At 40.0% G+C, this 24,837-nt stretch overlaps 1 protein-coding gene across 2 annotated transcripts in view; it reads left to right on the top strand.

Annotated features, from left to right (window-relative positions):
• The window catches only part of OS9 (OS9 endoplasmic reticulum lectin), a 1,402,051-nt gene that overhangs the window by 116,390 nt on the left and 1,260,824 nt on the right, over positions 1 to 24,837 (top strand). For both annotated transcript variants that reach the window (XM_044083591.1, XM_044083590.1), the window contains exon 2: positions 11,683 to 11,859. In XM_044083591.1, the coding sequence (XP_043939526.1) occupies positions 11,683 to 11,859 (177 nt within the window). The remainder of the gene's footprint in view (positions 1 to 11,682; positions 11,860 to 24,837) is intronic.

Raw genomic sequence — 24,837 nt, 5'->3', positions numbered from 1 at the left:
AGATACATTTTTCTACAGAAAATGGTGAAGGGAGGGAAAAACAGAAAGTCATGCTTTTCTCTTTTTGCTCTTCAGTTTCTAAATAAGACATGCAGCGTAATTGATTGTAGTCACATAGGGTAGGAAAATGTAATGTTTGCAAACCTGTATTTTCAGGTTAAATGTTGCTGCATTACAAACCTGTATTTCAGGTTAAATGTTGCTGCATCAGAAAGCAAGGCACAGTAGAGTACTTCAGTACTTGAAACAATCTCATGGATACACATGGAACATGTGGAAATTGACCCCCTTTTTTTTTGAAAGGTGTATCCAAACGGACAGTGTGAGCTAAGGTATGTAATCAAATAGTGGCCGGCATTAATGATATTTGATGAAGGAACTGCAGCTTGGTATAGTGTAGAACAAGAGCTAATGACATGGTGAGACACACGAGGACAAAGGCTAGGTTGTACTTTTCAACTAGATTTGTGAGCAATCTTTGCAGTGGATTTAAGTGCAACTGAAGTAAGCAACTGCCTCAGCAGGGAAACTGCCAGGTTTGCAGCAAAAAATGTGCATCTTTGTGGATTGCAGAGAGGATGAAAAAGTTGTGCATTTGCTTTTTATAACCCATCTGTACAGTGAGCAGATGTGCATCAAAAATAAACTGTGAATCAAAAAGACTATCCACTACATAGTCAGACTTTCACACAGTCCTCACTAGCATATCATTTTCTTACTTGAGTTAGACTTTTTCTTTTATGTTCTGACTGATTCTTGTGCAGCTACTTTGAATCATGCCTGAGGTATGCTTATGCATGATCCATGGAAATATGTGCTGTACGTAGTGTAGTGACTGGTTGATAGACAACGCTGCTTTGCAAGAGCTGGTCTTCACATGTCACCTGTAGGCTTTCAGTTACTGGCTAAGGCACTTGCCTATCCCATAGTGCCTTTTTTAGGGAAGATCTCAAGAACAACATTTCCATTGTGAAAATATCACTCAAATAAATTAGGTTATGCTGCTAAATGCTAGGAGTTTAATTCAGAAACTGCTCTCTCTGGAGGATGTTTGTCTGTGCAGTCACAAACTTTGTTCAGGGCCGCTGAGAGTACCCCAGCCTTGCAAAGCTGCACTACCTTCCACACTTCAGACTGCAAAATGAATATGTGAGAACCAAAGGAAGAGGAGTATCTATCTTCATCAAAGCAAATAAACCTCTAGACTATTTAGACAGGAAAACTCCATGGAGTTGCTCCAAGTTTAACTAACTGTGGGTAGGATCACCCGTCAAATCATAGTTCGATGTAGGCCCCCTTCAATGAACCAAGATACCCACGCTGTTTATTTGGATCTACTTGAGTCAGATTGCAACCAAACACTCTAGTCTAGTCATGGGCGATCTTTAACCATCCCTCCACTGTTTGGGAAACTTGTACGAGTACCAGCATGCTCACACAAAGGTTCCTGGACTCTAATGTCCTGAAACAAATAGCATGGATCCTTACAAGGGATTCAGATATTCTCGACCTGATCATCACCAAAATGAGTGACCATTGTACCACCACAAGTATAGGCCCCTCACTGGTTAAATCTGATCACACAAGAGTTACATTTGAACTAGCTTTAACAACCGAATCCCTCTCAGGTGAAATCAGGCTAAAAAATGTCACCAAAGCTAATTATATCCTCCTAAGAGGTGGCATAAATTTCCAAGCTCCTGTTCCCACAGATGGCATTGACAGCTATACTAAGGTATACACAAATGCCTCGTATAAACACTTACACAAATGTATTTGACACAGCTGTACATGATGGGATCAAAACAGGATCCATAAGAAAAAACAAGCCTCCCTGGTGGACATCTAGCATTAATAAGTTATTCAACAAGAGGAAGAAGATTCTGTCTAATCTAAGAATAAAAAAGAGAGGTCCCAGCACTGGAAGAACATAGTCCTCTGCTTGAACAACTAAGACAACTTGTAATTCTCTAAGGGAAACTTCAAAAAAAATTTAGCAACCATTGCTAAGGATAACCTTAAGGCATTTTTAAGCTCTATCCATAACCTAAAAGGTAGTACTGGGATGTGTGTTGAACTAGTTGTGGATGGCATCACGCACACTGATCCTGCAAAAATGCTAACCTATTAGCCATCGGGTTTGGCAAAAATTTCACCCCCCGTTTCCTCCAAACATTCCAAAAGCAGTTCCTCTACATTTCCCCACCTTGCATCTCCAAAGAGCAAGTCATTAATGTTCTCTCCAAGGCCAAAAACATGGCCTCTATGGGACCGGATCGCTTCCCAGGTTGCGTTTTTAATTGGCATAAAACATAAGTTAGTAACTCCATTAGGTACTCTCTTCAACCACAACCTGAGTACTGGTTTTGTCCCTGCTGAATCAAAACAGCAACAGTCATCCCTCTTCATAAAGGAAGGCACAGTAACATACTTTGGGAGCTACAGACCCATAAGTTTAACCAGCCTTCTCTGTAAGGCCATGCAGTGAATCTTCATGGACCTTATAAGGTTATAGGTGATTTCCAAACCCTTGATCGGACACAGTTTGGTTTGTCAAAGGCAGGTCATGCCTGTTAAACCTGGTGGACTTCTTTGAAAATTTCACCAGAGCCATAGACAAAGGGAAATCTGTGCATACAGCCTACCTTGACTTAGCCAAGGCCTTCGAAATGGTCTCCCATTCAGGTTCATAGGTTCATACTAGGCTATCTGCCCGAGGGCATTTATAAGCCTAGCCCATTGTTTTGTGGCCTTTTGTCCTTTAGTATGGGGAACTATACCCATTATTTTGCTGTGCCTCTGTCGAGCAGTGACACTGAGGTAATTCCGGGGGTATATCTGCGATCTCCCATCCATTGGTCAAGATTTCTCTTGAACAAGGCCAGCGAGGTGCTCTGCCTCACATGTACCGGGATTTTGTTCCACAGCATAGGGAGTCTTTGGGTGATGAATCTATCTCTCCAGCACGTCCTATTAATAGCCGTGTCGAGGTTTAAGTCTCCCGCCCTTGTGGCTCTGATGGATCTAGATTTTTTGAGGTGAAGCATATTCATCAAATCTGGGTTTGACATGGCCTTGTATGTTAGGCAAAGGTCACCTCTGAGCAAGCGGTGGCGACTGAATAGAGCTGGAGTTCTTTCAGTCGGGCAGCATAGGACAGATTTTTGAGACCCTTTATCCTTTTGGTGAGGAACTTTTGTGGCCTCTCCAGCTGCTGCAAGTGTCGGGTCAGATACATTCCGAATGGGGCATTGTACTCAATCATTGGTCTGATGAGTGATGAGTAAAGGGAGACTATGACCTCCCTTGATCTAGATGAGAATCCCTTCATGATAAGGTGGGCAATGTAGAAGGACTTCCTAACTACTTTAGCTACATGGGTGTCGAATGACGGACTACTATCAACCTGGGTCTCCAGGTCCCTGATAACTTCTTCTGTGCTCAGTGGATTGCCACCTATTTGGTAGCTAGGGGTAACCTTGTTTTTCCCGAAGGGTATGACTATGCATGTTTTGGCATTTAACTTTAGGCCGTGGCTCTGGCACCAGTTATCCGTTTCTGTGAGACCCTTCTGAAGGATATCTGTGTCAGATGTGTTTTCTACTATGGCGCCCAGTTTGCAGTCATCTGCAAACTTTGTCAGCCATAACCCTCCTGTTTGCTTGTACTTCGGAAAAGTAGATGCCAAACAAGAGTGGGCCCAGGACTGAGCCCTGTGGGACACCACTTGTGACAGGCTTTGAGTCTGACATGGCGCCAGCAACTCTGACCCTGTGGGTTCTGTCACTCAGCCAGTTTGCAACCCATCTTGTGATGTATGGGTTAACATTTAAGCTGATGAGTTTTTCAATGATACCCGAGTGGGGTATTGTATCGAAGGCCTTAGCCAGATCGAGGTAGGCTGTATGGACTGCCTTTCCTCATCAATGGCTTTGGTGACTGTTTGAAAAAGTCAACCAAGTTTAAAAGGCATGATCTGCCTTTGACAAAGCCAAACTGGGTTGGATCCAAAGTCTGCAAATTCCCTATGTCTTTATTTATGAGGTCCATTATGATCCTCTCCATGGCTTTGCAGATAAGGCTTGTCAAGCTAATGGGCGGTAATTTCCAGGGTCTGTGGAGGCACCGCCTTTGTGAAGTGGGACCACAGTTGCAGTGCGCCACTCCTGAGTGCGTATCCAGAGGTAAGACTTTGATTAAACAGCTGTCCTAGCTGTGGGTTTAATTCCTCATTGAGTTCGTGGAGCACACAGCCGGGGACACCATCGGGTCCCATGGATGCTGTGTTTTTTTGCTTTGGAGAGAGCAGTTCTCACTTGGGCGCTGGAGATGTTTGGGGCCCTGCGCCCATTTGGTATAGATATCTCTCCTTTTGGGGGAGGGAGAAGTTTGCACTGAACCTGTCAGCCAGTATGTTGGCAATGTCTGTAGGATCAGTAATCTTCACATCATTTTGAACTAGTTCTGAGCATATCTGGGAGTTTCCTCCTAGGTTTCTAACGTAGCTAAAGAAGGCCTTATGATTGTCTTTTGAGTCTTTAGCTATTTTTCTCTCAAAATTTGCTTTGGATGATTTTATGAGAGCTCTTAGTTTTTTACTTATAGTGATCAAGGGTGTCTTACCTTTTAAGGATTTTGCTCTATCTTGTAGTAGCTTCCTCCTTTTGTTGTAGAGTTTGTTTATGGCTGGGGTCCACCAGACTGGACGCTTGCCTTTGGTACAGAGAGTCTTTGTTTTGCTTGGGATTGCCTTATCCATGCAGTCCTGCAGGTGCTGGTAGAAGGCGTTTGTAAGTGATTCAGCGGCTTGAGTATTGTTTTCCCGGCTCGGGGCCTGAAAGGAGACCACACTAGTCTTTAGAAGTGTGAAGTCGGCTTTTGAGAAGTTCTTTACTGTGGTCTTTTTATTTCAGGTGGGGTGGGATGAGGACCTCCAGCGAGATTAGTTTGTGATCTGATCTCACCAGTGAGGGGTATACTTCGGTGTTGAACATTGTGCTCCCATGTTCGTGATGATGAGATCAAGTATGTTATCTCCTCTTGTGGGGATGGTGACTAGTTGTTCCATGGCATTTGAGTTTATGAATTCCAGGAACTTTTGGGCTAGGGTGTTTGGGCTTGAGTAGTGTTCCCAGTCTATATTAGGGTAATTGAAGTCACCTAGTATGATGGTGTTTGGTGATACATTTATCCCCTCTAGTGTTTTCAGGAAGGCCATGTGAGTTTCCTGAGTTTGTGAGGGTGGCCTGTAACATGCTACAATTTGCAGAGCAGTCTTGCCTATGGTTAATTGCACCTGGATGGTCTCCGATGCATCGTGCGTTGCCACCAGTCTTGAGGTGTGGGTGTCCTTGATGAATATGGATACCCCCTCCTTTCTTGGTATTGTCCGGATTTTGGGGCGGAACGCATGATATGAGGTAAAACCTGATAGCTGGGGTGCTCTCAGGAGCCTTGAACCAGGTTTCTGTCACAGCACAGACATCGATGTTCTCCATACTGAGAAGGGCCTCGAGTGCGTGCATTTTGAGATTTAGACTTCTGGCATTGAGCAGCATTACCCTTAGTTTTTTCCTTTTTGTGTTCTAGGGTGGTAGGTTTAGAATTTGAGCCTTGCCTAAAAAGGCACTATGGGGTGGCAAGAGCCTTTGCCAATATCCGGAATCCCAGGGTGACAGGTGCAAGCCGTCCCTTGCGAAGCAGCGTGGCTTGTCCAGCATGTCATCCCAGGCAGACAGATACTGGATCCCCTTTGAATGACACCAGTGTTTAAGCCAATTGTTAAAGCTGATCATCTTATCTCTGTATTGTGGCATCATTCTTGGTGAAGGTAGGATACTGCTCAAGGTCAGGGTCATACCTGCCTGGGCTACATAATCAGAGAGCTCCTCAATGTCTCTTTTCATGTAGTCCAAGGAGGTACGTCTCAGGTCGTTTACACCAGCGTGGACAATGACTGAGTCATATTTGTACCTGCTGTTGAGAGACCTGAGTGCTTGCATTATGTGGCGGATTCTAGCGCCCGACAGGCAGCTTACTGTGACCTTCTCCTTACTCAGTCTGGTGAGCGGGACATCAGTGTGTCTGACTATGGAGTCACCAATGACTAGTGTGTCTGGCATTGTGTTTGGCCTTAAGGGCTGTGACTGTTTGACACTCTGACTGTGAGGTCTATGTGTTGCGGGTGTTGTGTTCTGAGGTGGTGGTTGTTTGGGTGTCTGCTTTGGTGGCCTCTGCTGTTTTGGTAGATTTTTGATCAGAGCCTCCGAGTATGTCTTTGTGTGTTTATGTGTATGATTTGAGGTTGTAATGGTACTATGTGAGACTGGGTCTATAGTGTGTGTGGTAACCTTCTCCTCCTGACTGGTCTTGCCAGTCCTATGTTGAGAGAGCTCAGCCTCCAGTTTGGCTGTATAGTTGCATCTCTCGCATGTATTTGTGTTTTGTGGGAGGAGGAAAGGGTTGTCTGTGTACATGAGGCAATTGAAACATTGCCTCAATATTCCCAGGTTCACCAGCTGAGCAGGAGAGGACACTAGCAACTGATCCTCGACATGCTAGAAGGGTAGACGAAAAACTTTAAAAAAAGATTCCGGGGGACGTGGGTGACCGAGAAATGGGGGTTGCCTTTTTGGGGTACTATCTATGACAAGAGTGCCGTATCAAGGTAATAAGTACTGTAGGAGCAAGTGCTAGGTTTAATAGATAGAGAATGGTCTACTTGGAGTCAAGTAGAGTTGATCTTTTAGTTATAGGATACGCTGATTTGATCAGTAGTATAGTTCGAGGAAGGTAGTTTTAAGGGAAAATTTGAAGAGTGGACTTTAGGTAGCCCGAATAGTTTAAACCTGCTTAACCGGCACTGCCCTAGTGTGCAACAGTGGCAGCTCGCTCTAAATCAGCTAACGCGTTTAGCGCTTTATACCAGGGGCTGGAAAAAGCTAGAAACTGGCACAACACGACCAATAAACTACTAGTTACTGGCTGAAACCTCACAAAACTGGACAAAAGGCAGCTCAATGCTTCCCACTCCCACTGGTAAGCAAGGTAGCTTCTCTTCCACCAAATAAGGCAAGGAAACAGTACACAGGAACTACAACCAAAGCCCAGGAATCAGCAACTCTGAAACTGGACTAAACTAGTAAAGCAGGAAAAACAAGAGATATTTTTTCTTTTTTTCTTTTTTTTTCACAAAACAGGCAGAAACAGGTACAGCAAACACTTATAAATGCTATGAATCAGCTACTACAGCTTACACAGAAGAATTTGCTACAAATACAGTCAAATAGTAACAAACAAGGATTCCAAGTGCAATATTAAGTTAAATGCAGTAAAAACAGCTTCAATGTAACAAAGGCAGGCGAAATACAGTTGCTAGGTATTCAGATGTGGAAAGCAACAAAAATATACTTAGTATCAAGAAAAGTCGCTTATTCAGCTCTCTGCAGCCTGGATTACTCTGCTGGCCCACGTGGAGTCTGTGCTGAGTAGGTACAAGCTGAAAGTTTTATACCAGGGGGCTGGAAAAAGCTAGAAACTGGCCCAAAACGACCAATAAACTACTAGTTACTGGCTGAAACCTCACAAAACTGGACAAAAGGCAGCTCAATGCTTCCCACTCCCACTGGTAAGCATGGTAGCTTCCCTTCCCCCAAATAAGGCAAGGAAACAGTACACAGGAACTACAACCAAAGCCCAGGAATCAGCAACTCTGAAACTGGACTAAACTAGTAAAGCAGGAAAAACAAGAGATATTTTTTTCTTTTTTTCTTTTTTTTCACAAAACAGGCAGAAACAGGTACAGCAAACACTTATAAATGCTATGAATCAGCTACTACAGCTTACACAGAAGAATTTGCTACAAATACAGTCAAATAGTAACAAACAAGGATTCCAAGTGCAATATTAAGTTAAATGCAGTAAAACAGCTTCAATGTAACAGAAAGGCAGGCGAAATACAGTTGCTAGGTATTCAGATGTGGAAAGCAACAAAAATATACTTAGTATCAAGAAAAGTCGCTTATTCAGCTCTCTGCAGCCTGGATTACTCTGCTGGCCCACGTGGAGTCTGTGCTGAGTAGGTACAAGCTGAAAGTTTTATACCAGGGGCTGGAAAAAGCTAGAAACTGGCCCAAAACGACCAATAAACTACTAGTTACTGGCTGAAACCTCACAAAACTGGACAAAAGGCAGCTCAATGCTTCCCACTCCCACTGGTAAGCAAGGTAGCTTCCTTCCCCAAATAAGGCAAGGAAACAGTACACAGGAACTACAACCAAAGCCCAGGAATCAGCAACTCTGAAACTGGACTAAACTAGTAAAGCAGGAAAAACAAGAGATATTTTTTCTTTTTTTTCTTTTTTCACAAAACAGGCAGAAACAGGTACAGCAAACACTTATAAATGCTATGAATCAGCTACTACAGCTTACACAGAAGAATTTGCTACAAATACAGTCAAATAGTAACAAACAAGGATTCCAAGTGCAATATTAAGTTAAATGCAGTAAAAACAGCTTCAATGTAACAGAAAGGCAGGCGAAATACAGTTGCTAGGTATTCAGATGTGGAAAGCAACAAAAAATATACTTAGTATCAAGAAAAGTCGCTTATTCAGCTCTCTGCAGCCTGGATTACTCTGCTGGCCCACGTGGAGTCAGATATCATTGATAAACTCTCCCAGGTGAATATAAACTGTTATGTCATCAGGTGGGTTGCTGACTGGCTCACCAACAGATCACACTCAGAGTTGGGGACTTTACCTCATCCAGCAGACCTGTCACCAGTGGGTCTCCAGGGGGTCAGTGCTGGGCCCCCTATTTGGAATATACTTCAGAGGTTCAGGCCAAAACAGAGGGGTTGTGGCTGACTAAGTTTGCTGAATACTCCAAATTAGGTGCAATCATCGAATCCCCAAACTGTCCACATACTTCAAGAGGGCCTTGCACAAACCACCAAAGCCATGGACTCAAATTCAATGCTAAAAAATGCATTATCCCTTTTGGTAAAAACTATATCCTTGCAGACTATCAAGTAATACCTTAAGTAACAACTCTGTAGTGAGAGACTTGGGAATGCAAGTTGATTGTAGCCTAAACCTTTGATCGCCATATGTCTACTGTGGTAAGGAAGACATGCTACATCACATACCCAATTAGCAAAGGCATTGCCCCAAGAGCAAAAGAGGTCATAACATCCATTTATTCAACCCTCATCAGGCCAGTAGTGGAATACAATGCTCCCTTTGGTATGTACCTTACCAGGCACCTGCAGCAACTTGAGAAACTTCATATTTCTAACCAAAAAAATGTATATTGACAGACTGAAGTTACTGTCACCATACTCTGCAGCGTACAGTCTGAGAAGACTTGTGCCTGGCCTACCTAGCGATCTCAGATCCATACCTAATGGAAATGCACATCCGCAAGTCAAATGGGGTAAGGGTTACCCACTCTAGGGACCTTAATGTGGCCTGTGACATAAATAGGACCTGCTGGACAGATATGTCTCTGAGGTTGCAACTCCTCTGGAACAGGCTACCAGTTCACATAAAACAAAGCCCCTCTATGACCCTGTTTAAGCATAGCCTAGATGATTGGATGGGATACCGTAAATTCCTGCCAGGGATTTCACCTGTGAACCCTCCTAGATGTGGGTAGTCATTGCCAACCGAGATATTGAGTTTAGGCAAGATCCTTTTATATTGGGTTTCTCTATTATTATAGGGTACACATGGCTAGGCTTTTATATAGACCTTCGGTCAATAGCACAGTAACCACCTGTGAATACCACCCGTAATATAGGTGCGGTAGAGAAAAGTCAGTTGTACTACAGAATACAGTAATTCTCAGTAAAGGCTGAACTGTGTTTGTGGCTGTAGTTTCAAATCCCTAGCTTTTTTCATGTGAAATACTTGATTTGTAATTGTGTATTGCACATTTCAGTTTAATATGCATTAATTGACAACCCCCTTTACTTGCTGTACCTAGATTTAATTACAGATGTTACTGCCCAAATGTTTGAAAGCTTGATGATGACTGGAGTCATGACCAGCAAACAGGTTTTAAATCTGGGTGTTCTTTCTGAATTGGCAGTACTGGGATATTGGATATTTTGATGAAGACTTGTTCATGGGGTGCATAGCAGAAATTGAAGATGACTGGAAACGTATTCAGAGGCTGTATGGGAAAGTTATCTTGGTCACCGTTGCATCCTTTTTTATAGGAATAGGTCAAAGAATGTTTGATTGAAAAGGCTCTCCACCATTCTGCTTGGAGTTCAACCTTGTAAATTAAAATGAGTTTGCCAGTTGGAAGTTATCATGGTAAATCTGCTGGTCACAGCCAGATGTATCCCTACTTTTCTGTGCACTGGTTTGTACAGTATATTTACTGCTGGAACACTTCATTATTTATTTGTTTGAACAGCATGAATAATGCTACTTTCCTAGATGGAGTATCCATGGATAGTACGTCTTTTATGCAGATGTATCAGCGGGTTTAAATCAAACGGTTTCTTTAAAGCCTGTATTAAGACATAAACAAATTTGAAATAAAGACCTATGCTTTTAAATTTTGATTGTTTTGACCAGGATGTTAATTGTTTAATTGACTAATGCCTCTGATATTTGATGGTATAAGTATGGTTAGTATGTTTTTGTACTTTTATACAGTGATGAAGAGTTTGTTTGACCTGAAAGCTCTGTTTTATTAAACACTTGTTCAGTATTAGCGTTGCTTGGTTTAAATTATGTTCTGTCCTTCAGGAACACATGTGCTAGTATGATTCTAAGTTCTGAGGAAGTGTGGAACCTGCAAAAGAAGCATTAACTGCAAAGACAGCGGCCTCTGAGATTGCTGAATACTGGCTGACTTAAATTCTTGGTAGCACAAGCAGAGGTTCACTTGCACACCCACATGTGTATATAGGAAGAGGTTTGTGTGAGGAAGAGGAATTCTACAGAAGGGAGACTTTTTGTCACAGCAAGCTGCAGAAGCGTGTATTGCTGCTGAAGAGGATGTGTGCATTTGTGGTCTTGCGTCTGTCTGTAGATGATTTAGCAGTATGACTTTCACATTCCCCAAGATCCATACAGATTCTGAAGCAGTCCACCTGTGCTGATTACTGATGGATATGTGGGCTGTTTTGCTGTATGCCTGTGGCAGCTCTGTACCTTTCACTTGCACTCTTGTTGCTTTTTGCCATTGAGTTCATAAGCTGCCATGGAATGTGTCCTTCCTCTGAGATGTACTGATGCGCAAGTATCCATTAGCATTGTTCAGGATGCACAGGTTACCTTGTTTGGCTTTGTGTTGGCTATGGAACACTGAATGGGGTATTTATTGTAGTGCAGCTGTGATCTGTGTGTTGAGATGACTGTTATGTATGCCTTGCATGTTCTTTAGTGAAGCACTGAGCAGATAGCGTTTACAGCGTTTTTGTATTTGAATTGTGCAACTGTCAGTATCCTGGGCTTGGACATTCTCTGCATTGTTTTTGAATGCATACTGAAAGTGGCTGCTTAGTTTTCCTCATTTAAATTGCACAAATTAAGACTATTAGAAAAAACTGAAGATTTAACGGGCAGAAAAGCTAGAAATCTCATTAACATTTCTTAAAACAGAATAAAAATCTACAGGCTGTTGTACTGTTATTAATGCCTCTTAACTTTTAATTTTATGCAGAGTAAATCTAATGATGTCGTCATGGTGTCATCAAAGTACAGGCAGGAGTATGAATGCAGATTACCAGCTCAAGCTGTAAAATTCCACCAGGTTGTAGACGAAGACTCAGAAAGTTATTCTGGACAGGAGATCTCAGATTTGCTTCGACCTATGAGTCCTGCACCTTGTCTTGTAAAGGTAAGAGCATAGTATCTAGGTAGAATAGAATATTATTGTGCCTTCCCTTATGTTTGCGTATTCACAACTTTATCATGTAGATGATATAAAAACAAATGGTGTACTGTGTGTGTATGCTTGTCGGAATGGTGAACGGTCTTGGAGGATGTTGAGTAGCTCATTTTGAGTATAGGCAATTATTGATATCTAAAAGTGTATTCCAGCTGACAACAAGCTCTCTTTCATTTAAAAATACAGATAAATGCATGTGCAAATGCAGTATTGCATGTTAGTCGCTTAATTGCAAAATTTTAATGCACATATATTGGGTTACACTGATCATTTCTAAAGTGGACCTTAAGTAATGGGTTGTTCACATCAAAATAGTGCTTTTGTACATATTTGTAAACTCATTTCAGTTAATCATATTTTTCGGTTCTTACAAAGTCTGGTTTCTTCAGTGGCTTTCCATATTTAGAAGATTTAATGGACCTTTAAAGTGGTCCTCTGACTCTCCAGTCATGTGCCTAAGTAGGTGTACAGTACCATGAAATGTCCCACACCGAAAAACATCTCCAACTCATTTGCATTTTCTTTCATTTGTATTTTCTTGTAACTGGGTTTGTTTGGACAGTTCTTGTTCCTCTCTTCTTTGAACTTTCCCTGAGATTCCATGAAAATAGTCCAGGCTTTGTGCAAAGTCTACATGATTTAAGCGTGCTAGCATGACGAGCAGCCATATAGGCAAACCTAATGTACATGCACACACTGTAGGTCATAAAGATTTATGGGCAAGTACAGTGAAGGAATTCTGAGGGAGGTGGAAGTGAAAGGGGGGGGGCTTGTATGCAAATAACATTGGTTGTACTGCAGAAGTAATTAAGAATGGTGGAGAAATGGTGAAAGTGTAGTCAGATACTGCAGAGAAATGTGCTTGAAGTGTCAAACCTTTCTAATATAAATCCTGAAATATTGATGTAATTAATCTCAATGGCAATATGTGACTTATGTACATAATTAAAAACAGAGATGCAAGCAAAGGGTGTGAGCTGGACATAACGCTCCATTGTAACAAAGGGGAGTTGATGAGAGGATGTTTCTGTAAAAAGTGGGATGAGGGAATTTTGTGCAAAGTTCCGTTTTCCTTATGGGAAGTAGATACAGCAGCAAGTGTTAAAAACAAACACGCATACTCTTAACCCATGTTGATCTTTGAACCTCATACGTGTCTAGTTACACAGTCTAGATAGCACAGTATTAGTCACAAGTGCCACAGGAGAAGTCAGAATTTAAAGATGTGAAAAAGCACATTTGTACTTGTTGAAAATCCACTGTTTAACAGATGGTACTGTGTATCACAGGTTTTGAAACCAATGCGTGTGTGCACACAGGACAACATAACTGATTGATTGTCCCATGTAGTTACATTTCTACTAAGATTTATATACTGCCCATGTACTCTTCTTATCTGTCAGGGATATGTACCTGTTTCATAGTAAGGGATGCCAAAGAAATTCGGTTGTAAACCAGTGGATTGTCAGTCAAACTTTCCTGCCACTTCATTCCGAGGTGATGGCGCACTTGTCTTGTCTCATACTTGCTGTGTGTGCATTCGCAGACGACTGCTATGTAGGACAGTGCACTGGAAAAGAACAATGAGGTATACGAGAACAGGTTAACCAGTATTGTAACAGTTACAAGTATAACCATTGGAGAGCAAATCTACATTAACCGATTTGAAGTGAGTCAGCATTATTCATTCTGAAATCAAGATAACCTGTTGACAAAATAAGTACAGACATACAAACTTTGTACAACCTGAACCAATATTTATTTGATTTTATTATTTTATTTTACTATTTGCCAGAAGCACAGGAGTGGGAGTTGGCAGTAGTTTGTTGCTCTGTGCAAACACACAACCTTGCGTTAATCTGCTATATAGGCTATAGAAACGATTTGTTGTATTTCACGTCCGGTGTCACTCACACATTTGTCGTCACAGTTGCATTTAGTAAATCTCTGTATGTATGCTACAGGTGTATTATGAATCGCATGCAGTACCCAGCATGTTGCTGGTTGAAACATGGGTTATGGCAGCAGTTTTGAATCCAAGGTTTATTGCATGACACAATATTGGTGAGAAGAGGTAAGACAGTTGGTGACAGGAATACACAGTACAGACATTACAAAGTAGTGCATGTGTCATTTATAAACACATTTATGTTGTGTTTTGATTTATCAACATAATTATTCATGCAAGATCCTGTACAAGAGAGTCTTCGCAATAGGGCACAGTCACATTAACGGGTCTACTTTAAAACTGTGAATTACTGTAACATCAACTTGCAGAACATTGAGGGGAAAAACCACAAAGCTTTACATTAACGAATGTTCACATCATTGCAAGTTTTCATCATGAAAGGAGGCAGTAGGCTAGCATGGTGAACTTTGCTCTTTTCTCCACTGCAGTGCGATTTCAGAGTTAGTATATTTAGTTAGGGGGGTGTGGGGGCAGGCTTTATTTGCTTCGGTTTGTTTTTTTAAGTACTGTTGGCAAAATGTTTTACTTAAGTGGGTGAAAACTTGACCGTTCATTTATGTAAAGTTTCTTGGCTTTTGTCTCAACATTATGGTAATTTGCTGTTTTAAAGTAGATCTACGTTAACACATTTTTATGCTGCTGCTATATTAAGGAAAGGTATGGCTAACTTTTATTGCCACAGGAGTCATACAAAACATTCTAAAACATTGTTTCATCCGTCTGGATTTTAATTTTTAGAGCAATCCAAGAAAAGTATTTATTCCTGAGAATTATCTAGGTACACCACCTAGAAAGTCATACTTCTGATAATTCACATTTGACAGCATATTTTAGTAAATGGGAATGTGACAGCATATTTTAGTAAATGGGAATGTGAATGTACTGTATGTATTCATCTTCATTACCGTATTGACCAGTGTAACTTGTACATCCAGCACTTCAGCTTCTTGAAAAGTACATTAAACTGAGTAAATATAGCTAAGGAAAGCAGTGCAAAGCATAACCGAGTAATGCAGCTGAAGGCAAAAGAAATCACAGGATATTGCCACAAGCTGTGCTTTTTCATTTAGCCATAGTTGATTGTTGCCCAGTGTTAGACATTGCAGAGGTAGAAGATTAATACAGAAGGGAGAGACTTCTTCAGGATGAGGGGTAGACCGGGACAAAGTAGTTTGACAGAGAAGGGATAATGGTGATTCATTATAATATGTAGCCAACTGCTACACACAAAATAGTGAATCAAACATGGTCAGTAACACTTGGCTAATGGCTGAATTAGAACCATTGAAAGTAGTCCAATATCTGTCTGTACATGTAAACATTCTGTCATCACAAGAGGGAATTACTACTTCACAACATTTAAATAACTCAGTTGAAGCACAGTGACCACTTATAGAAACAGAAGATGTGAACAGAGAGGTAGACAGATGATGGAAGCAGAAGATGTGAACAGAGAGGTAGACAGATGATGGAAGCAGAAGAGGTGAACAGAGAGGTAGAGACAGATGCAGAGAGGGAAGAGCAACACTTGTTTTGTGAAACCTGTAAGATTTATCTGTATGGTGTGTTACTCTTAATCTGTCATACTGTGTATAATAAAGTGCTTTCTATAGGAAGAAATAAGGGGTAGGAGAGTGCAACAAACATGAAGACATAAGCAGGATAAAGTTGGTTTAAGTCTACCTGTTTAGAGCTCTAAATGTAAATGAAAGCACAGTGAGTAATTGCACTGGCTTACTCGATAGTATCAAACCCTGGTTATCAGTCAGTATACTTGCACAAACTGAAGGGTGTTTTCAGTCTTAAGTTCAGCCTCCTGTTGGCTTAGAAGGTCCTGCTTATGCTTAAGATCACTATAGTGGTGACAAACCTCTTTCCCCATTATATGGAATGCCAGCCTTGACCTAGCCATTTCAAGCCTCGGCCTTGTACTGAGACCCAGTATAATCACACTGCAGCAACCTATGGCTGTAGTGCTTCATGAGAAGGGCCACAAATATCCTGGACTCCTTAACATCCCACCTTTGGGTTCTAAATGTAGCACCATTCTCTGTCTCTGTCATGGTCTTCAAAAGTCAAGCTAACAAGATTGTTTTAACTGGCACCCAATTCAGATCTTGCTCCCAACTGGTAGTGAGCAAAGATGCACATCCCTGCCAACTGTATTTGCACAATTGAAAGCATAGACGGATTGGCACTACTTACACCAAATAGCAATAAAGCTGTGAAACGTAGCATTGAGCTTTGCCATGTGTGATGCTTAATTTATTGACACCGTTTCTAGTGTTCAGCAATGAAATGGAAATGCTTAATGGCATGGATTTTAATCCTTGGAATTTTTAAGGCTGAAGAAGATTAATTATGACAGATTGTGATATTGGGGCTCACACAATGTTAACATTTTGATGTACCAGCTGGGAATCGAACCTTTGGGATAAAGCATGCAAAAAGTGAAGTGTATTAATTGGCATTACAGCAGGAGAACAAAGCTACCTTTTAAGCATGGTAATTAGAGATGTACTCATTTCAAAATGAATGGAGAGACGCTTCAGATGTGCCTGTGTGTGTAACTTTAATTAGTCTTGGGAATGCATTCCTATGTAAAAGGAAACGTTTCTGCTGCATTCAGTTGCATGAGCTGAGTAATACAGGTTGGGGTATGTTGCAGTTGCATATACGTATCACAAGACATAACTGTGCTAAACGCACAGTTATGATGTGTGACGATTCATGATGATTAAATCAAAAGTATTGTGCCCATCATAGATATGCAAGTGAATTTCAGACACCATTGTCACGTTTAAGAAATTGGGCACATTTTAGCTTGAGGTTATATGTGAAACACTAATGATATATGCTAAATAGAAAAGTTTACTTATGCAAGCATTACTGATACATTGCTTGTATTAAACATGTTTAATATTCGGACTGTAAAACAAAAGACAAATGATCAAAATGTTATGAGAAATGGGATTCTGGCATGCTTTGTAGAGAGAAAAAAAACCTGTTAGCTGGATTCAAACCATTAATCACCTGTGTTCTTTATCTAAAGTCACTGCAGTTGCACCTTGCGCCACAGAGAAAGCTTCCTGACAAGTGTATTTTCTTCACTGAGTACTTTCCAGAGTACTGATGGCTGCAGTGCCATCAGGTTTAGATTTCGGTTTTCTCCCTAGAAGAAAACTGGGTTTGCGTACTGCCAAGCAGAGAGCAAATGCAAAAGGGATTAGAAATATATCGGAGACTAGAGCTGATAGTGAAAATGTCTAACTCATTTGGTATGTGTGGCAGTGACCAGAGCAAGAAGTGCATTCAAGTGACATGTTCATCATTCTCTCATCTCCTTGCAACGTTAGACATGTTCTTTGTGAAACACCTTCTCAGTTGTAGTTTTAATGACAAATTATCCAAAAGTGGATAGACAGCTCACATGCTGTTAGCAACACTGAAAATAGTGGAATTAACACAAAAAGAAGCTAATTCAAAAAGTGTGTACATTATTTGTATTAGTACCACTCTCTGTAAAATTAATAATGAACTGCATTTAAACCCTGCAAAGCTTATCATTTGTTTCAATTCACTTCCATTGCACATTGTGCCACAGGGATAGTTATCTTTGATGCAGAATTTAGTCACTCAGTTCTGTCCATAGTTCTGATGAAAGTCTGTTCCTAGGCTTGCTTGCACTGCGTAAGGCAGCCTACAGCAAATTTCACTGTTTTCCTTTGGTAATAAAACCTGCTTGCAAATGCAATGCAGATTTAAACAAAAATAAAAAATGCATATTGTGAATAATTGAGATATGATCCCTAAACAGGATTTCAACAGTGCATCATTTGCTTATTTCTCATTTCACTTCATTTACACATTGTGCCACATTCTTGGATGTTTCAGGTTCATCCTCTGCAGTCATTACTATTCAAGGTGCTAATGGCCACGTGCTGGCACGTGGTGTGTTTGTGCTTTTAAAGGCAAGCCAAATTAAATTCTTCACTTTTTTTTTCTTAAATTGTGTAAGTTTATTTTCATAATGCTAAGTGGTGCTCAAATGCAAAAGACCATATTTTGTAAAAGCATTCACACAATTTGTTTTGTATAAATATTTCAAGGAATTTGAAATCAATCTTTGTATATCTAACAATGAGCAGAATTACTCCAATGGCACATTCAGCCTTCACACATCTACATGATACCTCACTACTATCATTTATGTTTCACAATATCAGAACATTAAGTAATACCATGGAATGGAAAAGGAGACTGGCAACAGCAGAAACATTTTTTTCCCCACAGTGCACACGGTTAATATTGACATTTCAAGTGACCTTAGTCTGTCAGTCAATATTGACCTTACTTGAGTTTTCCACCTCAACACATTCATAAACCACACAAGAACTGTACGGTGGTTGAGGAATGAACTCTGCTCGTACAACAGGACAACAGGACAAAAGTCACCAGCAGAAAAATGAAACAATCCAGTTCAAAGGTAGATAAATCCAATGCAGTAATTTATTGCAACCAAGTTAAGCGCTTTCGGCTGTACCCCAGCCTTCATCAGAACAAATAACACACCTAAGCAAAGTGGTATATATACACACACATACCTCATACTAATTAATCAATTAAATAATCAAAGTAAAAAAACGCCAAAATATTTAAAGTTACAATTCATAATAACTTTTGACACTACTCTACACTCAATATTTCAATAACCCATATAAAAAATAAAAATATGGCATTCTTACAGATAAGAAATATTAAAACATGACAAGAAATTCTGCATACAGTGTGCTAATATTTAAAAACAATGTGCTAATATTTAAAACAGGACGGATGTCCTTCCACTAGGTACATACTAACGAATGTAATGTGAAATGAATACAAGGCTTCTAAATGTAAACCAGATATAATAAAAATCACAAATGTGACACAATAAAATGGAAAATACTGCAAAAAATATATATATATATTATTCCAAAGCTAGGAAAGGTTTTATACTGATAAAATCATTGAGACCAGGTGGTCTCGTGGAGTCTGTTAAAATTTGCCATTTGCTTTCGCACGATGCCAATTTCATTTTCCAATCCCCTCCAAAGGGAGTATTGTCCACCTGTTCTATGATGGAAAATAAGAAACTGTGATCATCTCCCTTTTCTAATATATGCCTATATAATGCGTTTTTAGTGTCGTGCTTCCCTATTTTGTACAGGTGTTAGAATCGTCTATTCAGCTGCCTCTCTGTTTTGCCTATGTAATGTGCGTTGCATATGGTACAGACAGCCAAATATACAACCTGTTTGGTTTTGCAATTTCCCCTTTTACATCTGATAGTACGACACATATCATCAAGTTTAATGATCTTATTCGCATTAGTATATTTGCACTGTCTACAGTTTCCACATTTGACAGTGCCTATAGATGTAACTGCGTGTTGATTGGTATGACTACCTCTTTCCAATAACCTCTTCAAGTTAGGGGCTGTTTTATAAACACATCTTGGTTTGGTATCCAATATATTATCCTTGTCCATAACCATCAAGGTCTTCCAGTGTCTTTCCAAAATTTCCTTAATAATATATGTACTGGGGGAATACATAAGTACACATACCCTACCCAGGGATACCTTGTGTGTATCCTCGTTAATGGTAGGTTGGTATAAACCAAGTAGGGGTGGGTTTATACCAACCTACCATTAACGAGGATACACACAAGGTATCCCTGGGTAGGGTATGTGTACTTATGTATTCCCCCAGTACATATATTAAGGAAATTTTGGAAAGACACTGGAAGACCTTGATGGTTATGGACAAGGATAATATATTGGATACCAAACCAAGATGTGTTTATAAAACAGCCCCTAACTTGAAGAGGTTATTGGAAAGAGGTAGTCATACCAATCAACACGCAGTTACATCTATAGGCACTGTCAAATGTGGAAATTGTAGACAGTGCAAATATATTAATGTGAATAAGATCATTAAACTTGATGATATGTGTCGTACTACTATCAGATGTAAAAGGGGAAATTGCAAAACCAAACAGGTTGTATATTTGGCTGTCTGTACCATATGCAACGCACATTACATAGGCAAAACAGAGAGGCAGCTGAATAGACGTATTTACGAACACCTGTACAAAATAGGGAAGCACGACACTAAAAACGCATTATATAGGCATATATTAGAAAAGGGAGATGATCACAGTTTCTTTCCATCATAGAACAGGTGGACAATACTCCCTTTGGAGGGGATTGGAAAATGAAATTGGCATCGTGCGAAAGCAAATGGCAAATTTTAACAGACTCCACGAGACCACCTGGTCTCAATGATTTTATCAGTATAAAACCTTTCCTAGCTTTGGAATAATATATATATATATATATATTTTTTGCAGTATTTTCCATTTTATTGTGTCACATTTGTGATTTTTATTATATCTGGTTTACATTTAGAAGCCTTGTATTCATTTCACATTACATTCGTTAGTATGTACCTAGTGGAAGGACATCCGTCCTGTTTTAAATATTAGCACATTGTTTTTAAATATTAGCACACTGTATGCAGAATTTCTTGTCATGTTTTAATATTTCTTATCTGTAAGAATGCCATATTTTTATTTTTTATATGGGTTATTGAAATATTGAGTGTAGAGTAGTGTCAAAAGTTATTATGAATTGTAACTTTAAATATTTTGGCGGTTTTTTACTTTGATTATTTAATTGATTAATTAGTATGAGGTATGTGTGTGTATATATACCACTTTGCTTAGGTGTGTTATTTGTTCTGATGAAGGCTGGGGTACAGCCGAAAGCGCTTAACTTGGTTGCAATAAATTACTGCATTGGATTTATCTACCTTTGAACTGGATTGTTTCATTTTTCTGCTGGTGACTTTTGTCCTGTTGTACGAGCAGAGTTCATTCCTCAACCACCGTACAGTTCTTGTGTAGTTTTCTTGCAATTTTGTGGTACATTCATAAACCAGAATGAGTATCGGTGTTTATGACCTCCCTCAGTAAAATGATTTGTGAACATACTTCAAACCCTGCATCACCTGTACTGTTTCTTGAAGCTCAGTACATTTTGTAAATTATACCACAGAAATGGGTGTGTAACAGCTTGAATTTCTTCACTTAGTATTGCCCACAGTGCTGAGGAAAGCACACCTACAGTCTCAATTGCACTTTTGATGGCATTCCAAATTAAATTTGTTAATTTTTGTCTTGGGAGGTGAACTGCTATTCACCGCTACTGATCGCTGTTGGTCAGCAGAGTGCAATGCCAAGTAGTGCACAAACTATTAAGGAAAACAATTATTTTGAAGGAAGTACTTTAAATGTGCACTTCTGGTGTTTAGTTAACTTTCTTAATAACCTGGTTAGGTGGTTCAAATCCGCACATAGAACAAACAGGAACTTGCTTGATGCATGGAACTCTAATGGCCAGAAGCTCCAAGGCCGTTATTGCAACAACTGTTGAGCGCTTTTGTTCTACATAAAGGAACTTTATCAAAACAAAGAATGAATACAAAATTCACATTTAAAAATGCTGTTTATACTTTCATTTCCACATAAAGAAACTTCATCAAAACAAAGTGCTCAACATTTACAAAAAAATTGTCTTGTTGATTCTGGCCATTCCAGTTTCATACATCAAGTAAGTTCCTGTTTGTTCTCCGTTTGTGGTTTGGCTTGCTGGAGTTTGTTTCAAATCCATACATGTTCCTGTTGTAAGATAGCGATCATTTAAAATTTCCCATATTTGCCACAGACCTATATCACCCAAGTGAAAGTGTTCAAATGTAATCAAAATGTGATGTGTTAAGTTGCATTGAAAGTGCAAAGTTATGAAAGGCGTCCTTTTTAATTTGCCAGTAAACGTCTGTATGTTTGGGATATTGGTAACAGTTAGGATATTTATGTAAAAACAGTAGAAACACTGCAGAGGTATTCTCTTTCTTTATGGTGCCTCATTTCCATATCTGTGCTTTCCTTGGAGCAGTGCCATCTCATTTTTATTGCATATGGTATCTGTATCAATGCTTAATGTAGTCCTTTGCAAGTGCATAATACTTAATAAGAGGCAGTAACTGTGGGCACTAAAACATTTGAATATTGGGATTGCTGCTGTCCTAACTCAGTGCACTTTCAGAATTGCTGGCAAGTTTCCTCGGTTTGACACAACCTCAGTAACTCTACATCAGAGGGAGACAAACACTGATTGTTCCTGCAGTTAAACTAATCATGGACAACTGCAAGCCGTTAGCAGGTAACACTTCAGTTCTCATGTGCTAGGGTATGTTCATGAAATCGTGTAGCTCCTTAAACCAAGTTTGCCTTCCCTACACTTGAGTGCAGATTGTGGTATTTAAGAATGCAAATGATTTAACACCTCATTTGCATACTCTATGCCGACAGGGCTGACTCTGCATTTATATAAAGGTATGGTATAGCTAATGCATTTGCATCACAGTGGGGAAGCCTTTGGATCCAGAGAGCTCAGTACTGCTAAGTACACAATGTTTGGAGAATTATCTACTTTATACACTACTTTATTGTCAAGGTATGTTGCTGTTTCTTACCTAATGCTTTTTAGTGTAAAATTAAGGATGAATTGCAATGTCTAATACAAACCATCTGTCTTTCTATCCCACCCATTATGCTTTAATGTTGGCATAGCCCCATGTGTATTGGTTATGTCTGTGTACAGAAAGTTTGCTACAGAATGCTAGCAAACCTATGTTTTGTAAATTTTATTTTATTTTTATTTGAACAGTTATTGCAGAATGAGTGTAGCATAACTTTATAGCAAAGTCAGATATTTTTACATGTGTTAAGTTTGTGATATCAACCTAGCTGCCCTCCACAGCTGTGGAGATGGCTCTAAGTGTTCTAAATTTCTATTTGTACGTTGTGAATTATTACTGTTAATGCTACAGTGTATTACACAGTTAAGCAATCCATTCTTTGCATTATAGAACTGTTGTATGTTTTAGTATTTTTTTTTTGGGGGGGGGGGCTCCTAACTTGTGCGTAGTCATATGAAGCATTCCCTTGTGTGCATGCTGGATGCGTATATTCATATACAGTTCACAGCCAATCATGTCTCTGTTCTGTATTTAATTTTGTGTAGATTTTCTGTTTCATCCAATACAGGGCTATGTTATCCAAGATGACATCTGTACCCTGCAAGCTACTATTCACCAATGCAGAAAATGAGGTTATTATCCAGGCCTTGTTGTTGCCTCACAGTAAGATGCTGTCCGGTTCGATTCTCGGCTAGAGCGTCTTCTGCGTGGAGACGTGCGTGAATGAGCGTACCTTCGTTGAAGGTTGTGCATCAGGGCTGGTAACTCGGCACGTAAAAATCAACTACCAATCCTTAGCGTACCGGAGTTCCGCTGTGGCGACCCCTAACCGGGAAAAGCAGAAAGACACAACAACAACATTGCCATGGAGCACTTATGTTGGGGAGAAGACCAATCTGCCCAAGACGGGATGTTGTCCCACCAGGTGGGGCTTTTATTTGTGTGTGTGTGTGTGTGTGTGTGTGTGTGTGTGTGTGTGTGTGTGTGTGTACGCAATCTCTGGCCCCCAACACTTCAAGGAAGTGTGCTGCTGCATAGAATTCCTACATGGTTGTTTCTCTCTCGCCTGTTGGGTGTGTGGGGAAACAGATGTAATCCCTTATATGTTGTACCACTGCATTTTAAAAACTGATCTAATATTCTAGAGTCTGATGCCTGTGACACCCCTTATATATACCCCGCGAGTATCTGGAAAGTGCTAGTAGCTAGTCCACGTAATGATACACATACCTTTGTTTCTGGGCTTAACACAATTTCCTGAGGGCCTGAGGTAGAGACAGCAGAGGTTGCATATTTCCTTCAGTGTTTCCCTGTACGCCCTTTATCACTTAGAAATTTGTGTCAAACGTTTGTCTAAATGCCCTTCTTGCCAGAGGTCAGCTACCCCTAATGTTTGCCCCCTCCTCCCCAAGTGTAAGAGTTTGTGTTCAGGACAAAAACCTACACCAACTGTGTATTATTGCTTTATAGCTTCCTGAATAGCTCATCCATGTTGGATTGGCATGCCATTCGTCTCTTTGTGCTGTCACTCTCATATCTGCTGTTTGCATTTGTTTTGCAGCTCAAAACATTGTGTTTTGAGCTGTTTGCAGCTGATAATGAATCCATCCCCTTTGCCTTGCATAAATGACTGCAGTTTGTCATGTACAACTTTTCTGCTTTTCATCCTCACTAGTAACCTAATTCATTGGTTTAGCAACTTAACCAACTTGTTCATATTTGGTCTGAATAATTTTTTATACCTTTTGAGTTAATTCCAGCCTGTATATTTGTAGTTCATTGGAGTTAATAATACTGTTTTGTCTCTGACTTTCTTCCAACTTTTCATTTACTTTGTATTTACCTTCGAATATAGTTGATAATAGAATAATTGGGCCATTTGCCCCCCGCATCTTTTTGCTCATTACAAGCTGTGCTGATGAAAGACTTTGTACTTACAATGGGGCATTCATATATCTTGAGACTGCAAAACCAGCCTCATAGCTTTCACTACTTGTCTTATGAGAAATGTTATTGTTAAGTCGTTTGTCTCCCCTGGTCTGTTGGATTGTGAATACTGTGGGTGTTATGTTTTTTGAATTTCCACTTGTGTACAACTCCTGAATTCCTGACATTTGCATTGCAAACCATTGTCAGATATGACATTGGGCATCCTGTTTTAAGATTATAGACTTTAAGGCAGTAATTATACTTGCATTTGTCAGTTTGATTTTTAAAGGAATTGGGAATGATCTTCCCAGAACTGGAAGTGATCACTGCCCACTTGACTCTATGGAGGGTTAGGAACTGTGTATGCTTTCATATCTTTTGGATTAATGTGTGTGCTGCAGATGCCGCATCTCTGTACTAAGCTGCCGTTCCTGGACAGTACAT

This window comes from Protopterus annectens, chromosome 9.part0 (genome assembly GCF_019279795.1).
Source record: "Protopterus annectens isolate FY-2018-M chromosome 9.part0, PAN1.0, whole genome shotgun sequence".
Taxonomy (NCBI): Eukaryota; Metazoa; Chordata; order Ceratodontiformes; family Protopteridae; genus Protopterus; species Protopterus annectens.
The sequence above is the reverse complement of the archived record's forward strand: the minus strand, read 5'-3'. Positions and strand labels throughout refer to the sequence as shown.